Raw genomic sequence first — 14,170 nt, forward strand, 5'->3', positions numbered from 1 at the left:
CAGTCATCCACAGTCTTATGTTTCTGGAGTTCTCAATCCATATTCAGGATTGGTAAGAGTATAGCTATTTGAACATTTGTTAAGCTGAAAGATGAAATACAATCAATGAACATTAACAGGGAAACCTTAGCTACTTAAAAGACAGAATTTTTTTCCTGGATTTAAGTTAGCTATAGTCTTTTGGATGTTTCCTAATTAGCTTGAATAATCACATCAGAGCCTTTCATTCAATCAATGGGTGGATACACTTATCTTTAGGTAAATATATGTTTCAGTTTTTCCTATTTAATTTGGAGCCCTTGAAAGGCAAGGAATGGACTAGGTCTTATTCACACCTACATAACTCATATCACCTGCCCAAAGAAAGTGTCCTAGAAAGTTTCCTTCAGTTGCACTATCAAAGTGAGTGGCCATACTCATATTTGACCACAGTTTTATTTCCCATTTTGGGAGTACTGAAGTTTGAATTCAGGGCCTCGTGCTTGCTAGGCAGGTGCTATTCTGCTGATCTATGACATCAGTCCTTTTTATACTGGTTATTTCTGAGACAGGATCTCATTTCCTACCCTGACATGTGCCTGGACCAGAATCCACCTATTTTTAAGTTCCACAGCACAGCTGGGATAACAAGATATGCTACCACACCCAGTTTTTCCTTTTGAGATGAGGGTCTCATGAATTTTTCTGTTCGAGCTGGCTTCAAATCCTGATCTTCCTAGGACCTCAGCCTCCTATATAAGTTAGCACTACAAGTATGTGCCACTGGTGCTTGGTGACAATTTTCAATCTTCCATTTATACATCTGCAAGCAGATAAAGACATACACAACTCCATGAAGAAAGTCAGAGAGAGAGAAGATATTATTCTTCCCCCAAATATGGTTAACTCATAAATAAACTCTTTTAGTTAAACCTCTCCCGTGAGCATTACAATTCTAATTAGGCAAATTAACTTTGAGGAAAGTTGCTCTTACATTATGATTCCCTTGTTTTGATTGGGGGCCCATAGGATCGCTTGGCTTCCTTCCTGGACCCACATTCGCAAATCTACTCTGTGTTATTGTCCTCTTCAGAGGGATGGATGCAAGGATCCAGACTGGGAGTGGGCAGTGATTTAGTTGTCTTCCCCAAATTAAAATGTACAGAATTATAAAGGGGAAAAGAGGGCCTAAATGAACCCACACCTTTCAAACAAGACTGGGGTGGGGTGAAGAGGGTTAGTGTAGAACTACAGAATCCAAGGCTCTTTCATACTGTTCTCTTTGAGCTTTCCTCCAGGAAAGTCAGAGTCTAAGCCAACAGAAGAGATACTACCTTATTCCAGAAAATACTTTGTCCTAAATTCCTATTTTCTATGTTTCTTTTTAGCTGTAATTTAAGACCTACTGGGCTGATTAGTGAATTTAATGCAAACTCTTCAATGGAAAGTGCACATTATCAAGTGAAATGGAGAAAAGAACATCAACCCAATACAATATCATGTCATTTATTCATATCAAGAACAAATGAGCTTAATGACATTTGCCATTATTTGGAGGTAGAAATGAAGGTTCATCTGAATGTGATTTCACAACTGTGGATTTAGTATTTAGATACTAAAAAATAATATTTTCATTTCTAAGAATGTTTTTTTTTATAAAGCATTACTTTGTCCTTCCAGTTTGGTTCCTATGAACTGGTGGTAATGTCTGGCCTCCATTTTATAAAATGGGAAATAAAGAAGGTTCATGGTGATAAGCACAGGGAACCTTTACTGCCTGATTTAGTCACTGATTTTTCAATAAGGCTAATACAACTAGAATTTATTCCTTCTGATCCTGACTCTGCCCCTGGTTATTCTTCTTCTAAATTAAAGACAAGAAAAACAGTACTTTATTGTCAACCAAATAAGGCAAAGAATGTTGTTGGAATAGAAATGCCTAGGTCCCTACGGACCTTTTAGTCACCAAGGTCTAGTGTGATATCCACAACAACTTATCTTTCCCCCAGCAGTAACAATCAAACATATATTTGAAGAACAGAAGTTTATAAGTACATAAAGACTGAGAAAAAAGAACCACTCTCAAGTATATAACATACTTTTATTAAATGTCCCCTTTCCTTCAAAATGGACAATATTCTTTGTCTCAAGGTTTGAGAATATTTAAGGGGACAGTAAACATTTTAAGTTCTCTCGAAATGAAAACAAGTTCAGCAAAGCTGACAAAAGTAGATCAAAATTCTCTAGGCATGAGATGCTCTGGTTTCTAATCAGATTTCATTTTTATGACTTCAGACTAGCTTACTTAGACAAAATATGTATCTGGACTTGATGAAGGACAGCATGCTGGCCTTGCCCCAGAAAATCCGATTCAATTGTTGCCAGGAAGGTGATGAGAATTAACTACTATTTAGATACTAAAAAAAAAAAAAAAGTTAAGGTCATAGTATCTAAGAAATGCCAGCCTGAACCTCACACTTGAAGAAGCAAAACTTTTATCTTGCTTACTTCCTCCACTGCTGTGAAACATGTATGACACATTGCCTAACTCTGCCCAATGAGTAATCTGTGTGCTTTGTTCTTCGTGGTTCCACAGACAGTATCTCTAAGTAACATCAGAACTTATGGCCACTACTATTTAAAGCATGGTAACAAGGTAGATGCTTCTTGCATGAAAAATAAAAAATACGTTTTGCAAGTTTTTCTCCTACATTGTAAAGACACAATAAAAATAGTCTAATTTAACTTTAAAATAAACACCCAAACTCAGCATTTTACCTTCAGAAAGTTCATTTGATCTAAATATTTTTTCTAAACATTTATTTACTAAGACAGGTGATAATGTTAAAAATCTAACTATGTATTCTTGACTTTGTACCCAACAAAAAGGTTGTGTGTGTGTGTTTTGTTTTTTTTGTTTTGTTTTGTTTTTTGGCTGAACTCTGGGCTTGGGCGCTGTCCTTCAGCTCTTCAACTCAAGGCGAGCACTCTACCACTTGAGCCACAGCGCCACTTCCAGCTTTTTTGCTTATGTGGTGCTGAGGAATTGAACCCAGGACCTCATGCATACAAGGCAAGCACTTTACCACTGAGCCACCTTCCCAGCCCCCCAGAAAAAAGGTTTTAAAGTTTGATCTAAGAGATTTAGTACCAATATACTTCATCCTTTAGTGTACAGATTCAACAGGAAACTGGCACGATCCTAAGGTATCTGACAAGACTTACTGATAGAAAATCTTACAGTTGGTGTTATAAAAAAAGATACGTAGGCACAAGGGGGTAGTGCCCACACACTGTGGTACTGTGGTAAGGACTTACCTGTGACTGGTGCATCGATATCCAGCAAGTTTTTTTCCTGTCGAAGAATTGAAGCACCCTCTGTGATTATTCTCAATGCAACGCTTTCTTCCAGCCTTCCCTCCTTCATGAGATGTGCTTTTAAGATATCCACACGAGGCTTTCCATCATTATCAAACACTTCCTTTGCTGTAAGCCGGTGACTTGGAGGAAACGGAACAGCTGAAAGAGAAAGGATCCGGTTATTACATTAACGAAAACTTAACAACAGATGATATCATCATAACCATGAGAAATCCATCCATATCACCAACCATCTAACGGTGTATTTTTTAAAGTTCTCACATTAAAACCTGACCAAAAAAAAAAAAGTTACATGAAACTATGACGATGCACATGGCCATTTAATATTAATAGATCTGAGTTTTCTAGTGAGTGAATCCTTGCATACAATAGAGAAATAATGAGTTTTTAAATGGCTTATGGGCCATTTACAAGAAATTCTTAATACTATCTCTGACTTGGGATCTTTGTATTATCTTCCACCTTAAAAGGAGTTCAGTGAATGTGCCTAGGCTCGCCTTGAGCTGAAGAACTCAGGGACAGGGCCCAGGTCCAGAGTTCAAACCCCACAACCCCCATAACAGATTTAAAAAAAAAGTTTTTTGTGGCATTTTCTGTAGAGTTTAGATTGCAATAATGGAATTGTTTCAAATATTCAATTTTTTTCAAAATAATGAGCATTTACAATAGTAATGTTCAGAAAGGAAAAGTAGCCTTAGAGAATAAAACTCCCAAAGTGTATTCATCTGTAGAAGACTATTCATTGTCCCATTAATTATGCATCTATGTGCTTATGTCTTCAAATTAGAATGTTTTCTCTCTAACTATCAGATGTTCTCACATTGAAGCATGTTTGTGGAAAGAAAATACAGTATTTTAATTCATTCTATACTATCTCTTGCATCTGAAATATCTGGACTGCGTTCATTTTATCTTATTGATAGTTTTGGACTTCAGTTGCTTCTGAAAGGAACTGATGACAAAGACTCACAGAAATAATCTGAATAATAGGGGAAATCCAGGCAATACGACTGAAAAAGGTTTACCTGATTGTAAAAAAAACAACAAAAAACAAAAAAACAAAAAACTCTTACATGTTGTTACTACTTTGAAAAGTACTGCCTCTGGATTTTTCAAATGTCAGTGGCAATGTCATTAATAATATTGAATCACTTATTTTCTTTCCTGAATACATAAAAATTAAATATCAATTAAAACACAAACGTATCGTCTCTGTAAATATTTCCTACAGATACAATTTCAATGTCATCTTTTATTAGTAGGATAGTTTAAGAGATTTTATTTTATTTTGCGTTAGGCAACAAGCAAGTCTATTAACAGAAAGAGGCAAAGATGGTTCTGTACTTGGAAGCCAGTTTTTCTGATTAAAACACAATGATAGGAGAAGGGAAGCTCAACTAGATTTTCTGTTCCAATTCCAGTCCTGTCTCTGAGTTGACTGATGCCATTACCATATAAGAAGAAAGCAGATATTTGGGAGCAAAAGGTGAAAATACATGGAAAACAATAGGAAATGAAGATTTTCATGTGCACACTTCCACCTCAGGGACATCTAGCGAGTAAGGAGGTGGTATAATGTCAAAGAGGAGATAGAAGTAATTAGGGAAATGATACAAAACAAGTAACGCTTACTGCTCAGACTCAGGACCAATCATTCTCTCTTTCTCTCACCCCAAACTTTCACAGGGAGACAATTTGTCGGAAAATTATAATCTTCCCATTTGTGAGTCTCTACTGCAGCCTAAACACATTCACTGAACTCCTCTTAAGGTGGCAGATCATGCAAAGATCCAGAGTCAGAGATAGTACTATGATTTTCTTGTAAATGGCCCATAAGCCATTTAAAAACTCATTATTTCTCTATTGTATGCAAGGATTCACTCACTAGAAAACTCAGATCTATTAGTATTAAATGGCCATGTGCATCATCATAGTTCCATGTAACTTTCCTGAGCCTTCTGTAAGGCCAGCTACAGTATTCAGCCTCTTCGTACGATACTTCTGCTTTCAGGAAGAATACTACTTAAGGAATAAACCCAGTCCTTACACAGTCAAAAAAGCTCTATCAAAGAAGCCTAACTTACAGCAAACCTATGCTAAGAAATTCTGTGCAATCTAATAGCCGTGATAAGGTTTCCAAGTGAAATTGTACTTTTAAAATAGATCGATAAAAACGTGTGGATGGATGCAAGTATTGTTTTTCTCATAATTCAACCACATTGACACAATGAAGTGGCAACAACAGACTCAGGGGCGGGGGTGGGGAGCTTTTGTGGCATCAGGAACATAGAAGTCAACTCTAGCTCTGCACACTCACCAGCTGTTAAGACCTTGGGCAACTTAAATAATCTCCTCTGGCTTCTGTTACCTCACCTGGAAAGTGAGGATTATATCTATCTGATGATTGTTATAAAAACTAAAGTAAATAGTAATAGTAGTAGCTAACAGTTATGCAGCACTTATTTTATGCCAAGCACTGTTTAGGTAATAAAATCAGACACGGTGATAAAATGGTAAGACAAGTAGGGCCCCTGTACATGTGTTTAGGTATAAACTCATTTAGTCCCCATAACCTTAGTTTGAGAGAGAAACCCGAAGCTCAAAAATATTAAGCACTTCACCCAAGGTAATCACCTGCTGATTTATGGGTAGTCTCCCTCAGTTTAACTTAGACAGTCTGATGCCAGAATACCTGTGCTAACCACCCAACTACACTGTTTCCAAGAAAAAGAAAAGCCATTAGTAAATCACTGTTTAGAACTGAAATCTAACCAGCTTTCTCATAAGAAATCAGCCTTTTATATTCAAAGAAAAGAAAACACATTTAGGCCTACTCTATAAAATAAAACACTAAATGTATAGTATAAACACTAAAAGCATAGTATAATGCAAATTTTAAACAAGGAGGAAAGGAATGATGAATTGAAACCATTAAACTTGGGAGCCATTTCCTCTATTTGTTTCTTTGCCCTCCCCGGTATGTTACCTGACTAACATAGCATTCTTGTTTAAAACAACAACAACTATGGAGACATTCTGATGGCCATATTTTTCTCTTTCACTTGGGTTTCTGTATGTTTTTGAGATAAACAAATACCTTACTTAGCCAATTCTCAAAATTCTTCAGGCCATAAGTCATAAGTCAAGATATGGGATGGGACACAGAGAAGGAGACACTTCAAAAGGATACTTGGCCAAGGGCAAGAGCTATTTTTTTTCTTTTTAATGATTTCTCAATATTTGTGTTAGACAACTGCCAAAGTTTAGTGGCTCTGTGAAAGTGAGCAAGAGTTATAGGAACATAGAAGGAAGGAGGCTGATTTATTGTCAGGTGGATAAAAGCTATGGGTTTCTATCACCTACAAACACTGCTGGTCTTATTAAACTGAACAGATGAAAGTACCAAGGTATTTCAGGTGACATCCTAGGAAGAGCCTCACCTTCACAAATTAAGACTTTTTCCAAGTCCTTCAACTCTCTCCACAATCAAGATCATCACAATAACAGATGCTCCCCCCTTTACTGAAGATCTTTTAACCTCCCAGTAATTGCTGATTTGAAGGTAAATGGCTAAGGAAAAGCCATTTGCTCTCAGGCATTGGCGATGGCTTTAAATAAACTGGGGAGGTTTTCTACTAAAAGAAAAACAAACAAACAAACAAACAAAACCTGTCTTTCCAACTGGATTATAGAGATTGGACCTTTACCCAGTTAGACAGATGGCAAAGTCTGCAGGGAACCAAGATGAGCAAAAATCATGCCAAGAACTGAATGTAGAGATGTCCACAGCCAGAAAAAAGATTTCTGGGACAAAAAAAAAAAAAAAAAAAAACCAACCAAGAGTGGGCTATATCTATGTATTTGAGTAGCTTTTGGCTTCACAAAGAAATTCCCAGCCTTACAAAGGTCACATTTACTTGCTTGCTCTGTTCACCTGGAGTCCTACATGTAGACCTGTGCCAAATACTTAGCAACAACTATTTGGACCAAAGAACCCAATGTTCTTGGAAAACGTTTTTCTAATTAACTCATTGTGAAAGTGACTATATTTAATAAAATGAAATTAGACTTTCCCCTTTCTTTGCTTTTGAATATTACAGGTTATTTTTATTGACACAGATTGGGACTGAAGAAGTTAAGTCTGGGTATGCTGCTAAAAATTCACAAAGAGCTGTTTTGCTCTGTGCTGGCTCATTCCAAGACAATTTTCTTATAATTGCTCGTAAGTATGGAATCATATAGTGTTATAAGACTTCTAAGAAGCATTCTAAAAAGTAAAAGGAAATATGCAGCTTTCTCTATTGCACAATCCCCACTGAAGGTCACGTTTTTTTTTTTCCCCTCAAATTAATAAAACAGAACTTTGTGGAGCGACTCAAGGGGAGAGGAGTAGATAAATGAAGAGGGACGGGGGGGGGGGGAATGCAGTGAAGAATTCAATGTAGGCTGGGCACCAGTGGCTCATACCTGTAATCCTAGCTACTCAGGAGGCTGAGATCTGAGGACTGAGGTTCAAAGCCAGCCTGGGCAGGAAGAGTCTGTGAGACTCTTATCTCCAATTAACCACCAGATAACTAGAAGTGGGGCTGTGGCTCAAGTGGTAGAGCGCTAACCTAGAGCTGCAGAGCTGAGGGATAGCGCCCAAACTTAGTTCAAGCCCTGCGACCCACCCCACCAACCCTCCACAAATAATTCTGCAAAATTAAGAAGAGGGAAGGCGTGGGTAGGGGAGGGATGAATGAGAATGCTGAAGGGGAGACATTCAGTCAAGATGCATTGTACTCATAAACTGCTTTGTGACACAGAAACACCTTTGTACACTACAATTTTGTTTTAGTTTAAAAAAAAGAGAGAGAGAGAGGAATGACCAGAGCATAGAGAAAGAAAAGAAAAACTTAGCTAAAATCTGGGATATATACATATACATACATATACATACGTATATGTGCGTGTATGTATCCTTGATTGACATCCAACATGATGCATTCCAGATGGATTTAAAGGCAAATGGGCCATGAATGAGAACCAGACACTGTCACTGACAGTGAAATTTATCAGGTTCGTTTCCAATGGATAAGCAGGTGATATTATTTCTCTTCTATTTTCTGGTTCCACCAGAGTTCTACTCTCTGACATGGAGAAAAGTGACTAGTTTACAAACCACAATCACATGGATCCAATACTAGTGTGTGTACAAGAACTACAGAAGCTATTTCCAGCAAAAAAAAAAAGTTCAATGTCAGAAAAATCCATAGGTAGAGTAATTACTCTGGGGACCATACCTAAACAGCAAGATCAGGGTTTCACCTAAATTTCAAGCTAAATGAGTTTTGTTGTACTTGTTTTGTGTGTGTGTGTGTGTGTGTGTGTGTGTGTGTGTGTGTGTGTGTGTGTGTGTGTGTGTGTGTGTGTGTGTGTGTGTGTGTGTGTGTGTGTGTTTCCAGGGCTTGAACTCAGAGCCTTGTACTCTCTCTTGGTTTTCTTGCTCACAGGTGGCACTCTACCACTTAAATCACACCTCCAATTCAGCATTTTGCTGATTAATTAGAGTCTTGGAGACTTTTCTACCAGGGCTGGCTTTGAACTGTGATCCTGTAGGTCTCATCCTCCTGAGCACTTGGGATTACAAGCATGAGCTTCCAGTCTTACCTCCCATCCCACCCCCCACTCTGCTCCCACCAATACATAAGTTTTAAACAAATTTCTATGTGGCTGAGTGTTCATGAGCAATGTGTGGCCACATTGGGGTAGATTCAGATACCTGGAATTTGCTTCTCACATTGGAGTCACTTCAGCCACTACTGAAAGCAGTGCCACTATTCCGTCGGAAACATCTGAGAGACATTGTTATGGGATCCCCTTCACTATTTGGAGGCATAGATTCCTACGGCCTGACCTCTGCCTGTGCTGACATGCGATTAAAAGAATAGGCAGCCTAGTGATTTTTTAATAAAGAAAACCTTTGTTTTTTATTTTGTTATTTTTTCCCCCTCAAATAATAATTCACCTGAAACCAAGCATTTCCAGAGAAGAAAGAGGCTTCATCCAGCTGGCTCACCCAGCTTCTCCCTCTGCTGTCCACTGAGCAGTGCTCTCAATATCCTTAAGCTTTCACAAGCTATAGGCTCTATCACTGAACTAAACCACCTTAGCTGTGAGTGCACACTATGCATGCACGTACACACACACACACACACACACACACACACACACACACACACACACACACACACACACACCTTGGTTCACTGAGCAAAGGCATCAATTCAAAACATTTAAATGAGACTGGAGTATAATAGGGGAAGAATTAACTATCCCACACCAAAAGGAGCAGTAGGTGGCAAAAGCAAAGCTAACATCAAGGCGGTCAGATCTCCATTCTCTCAGTTTTTACCCTTTGGATTTGCACTGTCCCATATGATACTGACAGCTAACTAGGGCTGCTGGTACTTGAAACATCCAAACCAAGATGTTCGGACACCAAAAACTGCCCAGACTATTCAAGACTTGATGGGTAGAGATGGCGAGAAAATACGTGAAGGTCTCACTAATATTTTCTATTTACCGTAAGTGGAAATAAGGTAGAGAACATGCTGATCTAAACAAATTTTCACATTACAAATCAATTCTACCTACAGTTTTTTATTTTTAAAATATGATTACTGATATCTCTAGCTGTCCTTTCTCAAGAGGACCCGCACTCTAATAGAGTGTATCCCTGCCATTCCACATGTCTGTCTGCTTGCTTGCTTGCTCACTTACTCAATAAAGCTCAGCCAAGTTCTCTTACAAAAATACATGATTGTTTGGACATTTAAAATGATATATTCTCATTCTATTGGAATTTGCTGTAAACATTTAATGTTTGCTTGCATGTATTCCTTTTGCACATTTTCCTTTTACTGGACAGTGATGCTCAAAGCTTTCTCAACAAATGGGAACAGGGAAAATTGAGAATGTATTTTCTAGCTTTTCTTTTCTTCGAACTTTCATCTGACTCCTACAAAACCTCCCAGTATCTCAAAGCCAGTTGAATAATAAATTGATTTTTAAAAGAGATGGTGGCTCCTTGAAATTAATATAAGGTCATTAAAATTACTTTTTCTTACTTAAAAAATTAATACTCATGTTTTAACTCTAGAGATTCTGATTTAACTTGTTGAGACATGGACCAAGGCACTGGCAAATTTTGAAAGAATTCCAGGCAATGCTAATGTTAAGTCCCAACTGAGATCCACTGGTCAACCCTATACCACACATAAATAGGATTCAAAGCACCGTTCCTGAAATCTCCTGAATGCAGACTCCACAACAGTCATCAACCCCAGCAGATACAATGTCTTTGCAAGTCTATACATGTTTATACTGCATCCCTCTGCAATCAGAACGTGCCCAGGAAGAGCTCTTGTCCCATATTTCATGTGGCTATTCTGCACAAGGGCTGTCAAAGATACTTAGGTCGGCACATGTTAAGAAAGCAGCTTAAGGATATCATATGTCAGACACAACTTAAAACACATTCTGGCCTGACCTCCTAAGGTTGGCACTTTATCTCTTCCCCTGTGGACACTTCTGAATGTCACTAACATCTATTCTTATCAAACCATATAAATTAATCAATCAATCACGAAGCACCTATTAAATACATATGCATTTCATTCCATGTTTGACAGTGAGAAAGGCTAGAAGAAAGTAAGGGACAGAAACAGGAAGCCCAGACTCTCAAAAGGTTCCCATGAGGTATGATTAATTAATTAATCATTTTCACTGTAGATAGTTAGCAAAGTGCTAGACTCTGAGAATCAAGAACAAATTAAAGACAATGAAACAAAATCTAAGCAATAGGTAATCAAAAGCATTCTTATCTATCCTAAACTTATATCTGGGTTCCTGGAAACTATGGGAACCAGGTACCTCTGTCTATTGTTCAAAGTGTATAATAATTATGTAATTTTTAGATAACTGCAGGAAATAAGGTTCTGTATCAAGTAATGGATTTCATCTAGTGTGGCTAGGAAGAAACCAACTCTGATTAGTGTGATCATTCTAAAATATATTATTGTCAGTTAAAAGATAGAAAAGTGACTCAATCACTGATCATCAAAACTTGTCTGTTTTTTGAGAAGGGGAGGTGGTATCATACTCCTGTCTGAGACTGGCCTGGAACTCAGTCTCCTTCATGTTAGGATTGCAGGTATGTGCCACTAAACTTGTTAAAACATAAAAATATATTTCTGAACAAAGGGGAGAGATATGTTTAAGGAAATAGTAAGAAAATTGTACTAAATTTTATTTGTGTGTGTGTGTGTTTTTTTTTTCCAGGGTTGAGGACTGAATCCAGGGCCTTGTGTGCGCCAGGCGGGCGCCCTTCCACTGGGCTAAACCCCCAGCCCCTTTATTTGTATTTTAATAATGAACACTTTGGCTTAAATTATATAAAGTATTTTAATTCAGGCAGTGTGAGGATATAAGTTTATTCACACAAAGAATATCTGTATGCAAAGATATAGAAAAACCTATCTGGGACAGAGAGCTAACCATGAACCATGGCTGGAGTCTAAGAACTGTAAAGACATATTTATTGGGGTTCTACTGAGGATCTTCCTACAGACACTCATTACTTTTTTATGTGTCTTCTTTGATTAAGACTATTAATGCCTGGGGCTGGGAAGTTGGCTCAGTGGTAGAGTGCTTGCCTCACATGCATGAAGCCCTGAGTTCGATTCCTCAGCACTACATAAACAGAAATAGCTGGAAGTAGCACTGTGGCTCAAGTGGTAGACTGCTAGCCTTGAGCTGAAAATCTGAGGGACAGTGCCCAGGCCCAGAGTTCAGGACTGACCAAAAAAAAACCAGGAATATTAATTCCTGACACATAAAAATAGGCAAGCCCATCTCAAGTGTGGTTACAAATTAATCTTGTAAAAAGAAACACTTTAAAAAATTCTTCAGTCTTCTATAACTAAACTCTAATTCATCATTTTACTGGAGCTGTTTCTCTATTGCAATGATGACCTCTTCTTAGCAGGGACCTCCTTCCCGAGCTCCTCGCAATGTTCCCTACCAGCAAGGTCCAAAGCCTTAAATATATTCAATTCACAGACACAGTGTGTGTCTTGATCACTAGCAGAATGAATGCCTCCTCTGGTTTTCTAGAATGGTCACATGCAAATGTAATACAATGGTGTTTTATGTAACAGCCTGAATGTGTTAATATAGGGCACAGATTACTCCAAGCATTCACTGAAATAAGCAACTTTTGTTTTCCCTCTGGCTTAAAGAATATTTGTTATACATAGCACATTTTGAACCTAACTCTGAAGTGTACTATAAACACTTCTTTAATAAAAGTCAGGCACTAATTAAAAGAATTAGTATTCCAACTACAAGGGATTAATAATTTATTAGAGAAAATGAGTAAAATCACATTTTATATTGTAACTTCAGAATAATTTTTATATAAAAATCTGTCTTTGTACATTGTCTTTTCTCATTTCTCATATGCATCATTGTTCCTTGTTCTCTTGCCAACATAGACTCTCATATCTATGGAATGATGGACCCAGGAACAGGTGACAGCCCACAGCCCTTTTCATATAGTCCTGAGAAGTTCTACCACACAGCTACTTTGAGATTTGGGGGAGTTCATTTCATTACCATTGCAAATGGCTTATATAATGGATTATGTAATAATGACTCAAGATGAATGATTATTTGATAGAAGTTTTAAGAGTTTCAGAATTCTTTAGACGTATTACTGAAAATGCTAAATGAAAGTTGAATATTTTGTTGTTATAAGTTTCAGTGAATAACTTAGTGAATATACCACTTATAGATTACTTTATGGGCATGACAAAAGCACATTATATTTAGAGATTTTGAAATCTTTTGATTAGGTTAAATTCAGAGCTTCAATTAAATATTAAGTAGGATTTGTGGAGGTTTCTTCTGGTAGTTTTAGTGTTTGAACTCAAGGCTTTATGCTTGCCAGGTTGCTGCTCTATCACTTGAGCTACCCTGCCAGCTTTTTAATAGTAAATATTTTAAAATTTTTAAGTCAAAATAAATGCTGAAAAATTAAAATGTATAATTGAAGAATAATTTTCGAGGAACCTACTGTATATTTTTATTTAAAATATCTACATTCGTTTATATTAGGAAGCACTCAAAGTATATTGTACCTTAGTACTAAGTGATGGGATTACAGCATTATCATCAGCTGGTATTCATACTAATCTCTCCACTCTCAACTCATGGAAATAAATAATATAGGTAAAGGAGCTTTTTTATTATTTTACTTTAGTCTTACTCATCTCCTCTTTTTTTCTCTAGAGAAATATGCCACAGAAGAAGATTAAAATCAAGAAACAAATAAGACAAGATACTTGAAGACATGTCGACTTATTTCCCAAATGAGCAAGTCCCTTTAAACATGCTAATTACCTCTTGGAAATGAAGACTATCCAGGAATGCTGCAATTTTACTTAACCCAATGCACACTCTACTATCCAGAAATCCTCACTCAACAGCCCAACACATAAAACTGCAGCAAAGAATTTTTCTATATTAGAGAATTATCTGATGAAAAATTATTTAATAAATCTGAACAGTAACCTCTGTGTTACGGAAGAATAAAAATGGACTAACAAGCTATAACATTGCTTTCTTCCAAATTGATACGAAAAAAAAAATCCATCAATACCCACACACAACTCTTTGCCATTTATCATTCAACTCTAGATGTCCACATATTTGGGGGCTACTAACTCAATCATTCTCTGGGATTAAAACACCTGTACGCATGAGAATA

The 14,170-nt window shown here is 37.2% G+C and overlaps 1 protein-coding gene across 2 annotated transcripts in view; it reads right to left on the reverse strand.

The window, feature by feature from the left end:
* Ppp3ca (protein phosphatase 3 catalytic subunit alpha) overlaps positions 1-14,170 on the reverse strand; it is a 257,022-nt gene that overhangs the window by 130,370 nt on the left and 112,482 nt on the right. For both annotated transcript variants that reach the window (XM_070022342.1, XM_070022343.1), the window contains exon 2: positions 3,298-3,498. In XM_070022342.1, the coding sequence (XP_069878443.1) occupies positions 3,298-3,498 (201 nt within the window). The remainder of the gene's footprint in view (positions 1-3,297; positions 3,499-14,170) is intronic.

Source organism: Dipodomys merriami, unplaced genomic scaffold (assembly GCF_024711535.1).
Source record: "Dipodomys merriami isolate MVZ:Mamm:240054 unplaced genomic scaffold, mDipMer1.0.p SCAF_15, whole genome shotgun sequence".
NCBI lineage: Eukaryota > Metazoa > Chordata > Mammalia > Rodentia > Heteromyidae > Dipodomys > Dipodomys merriami.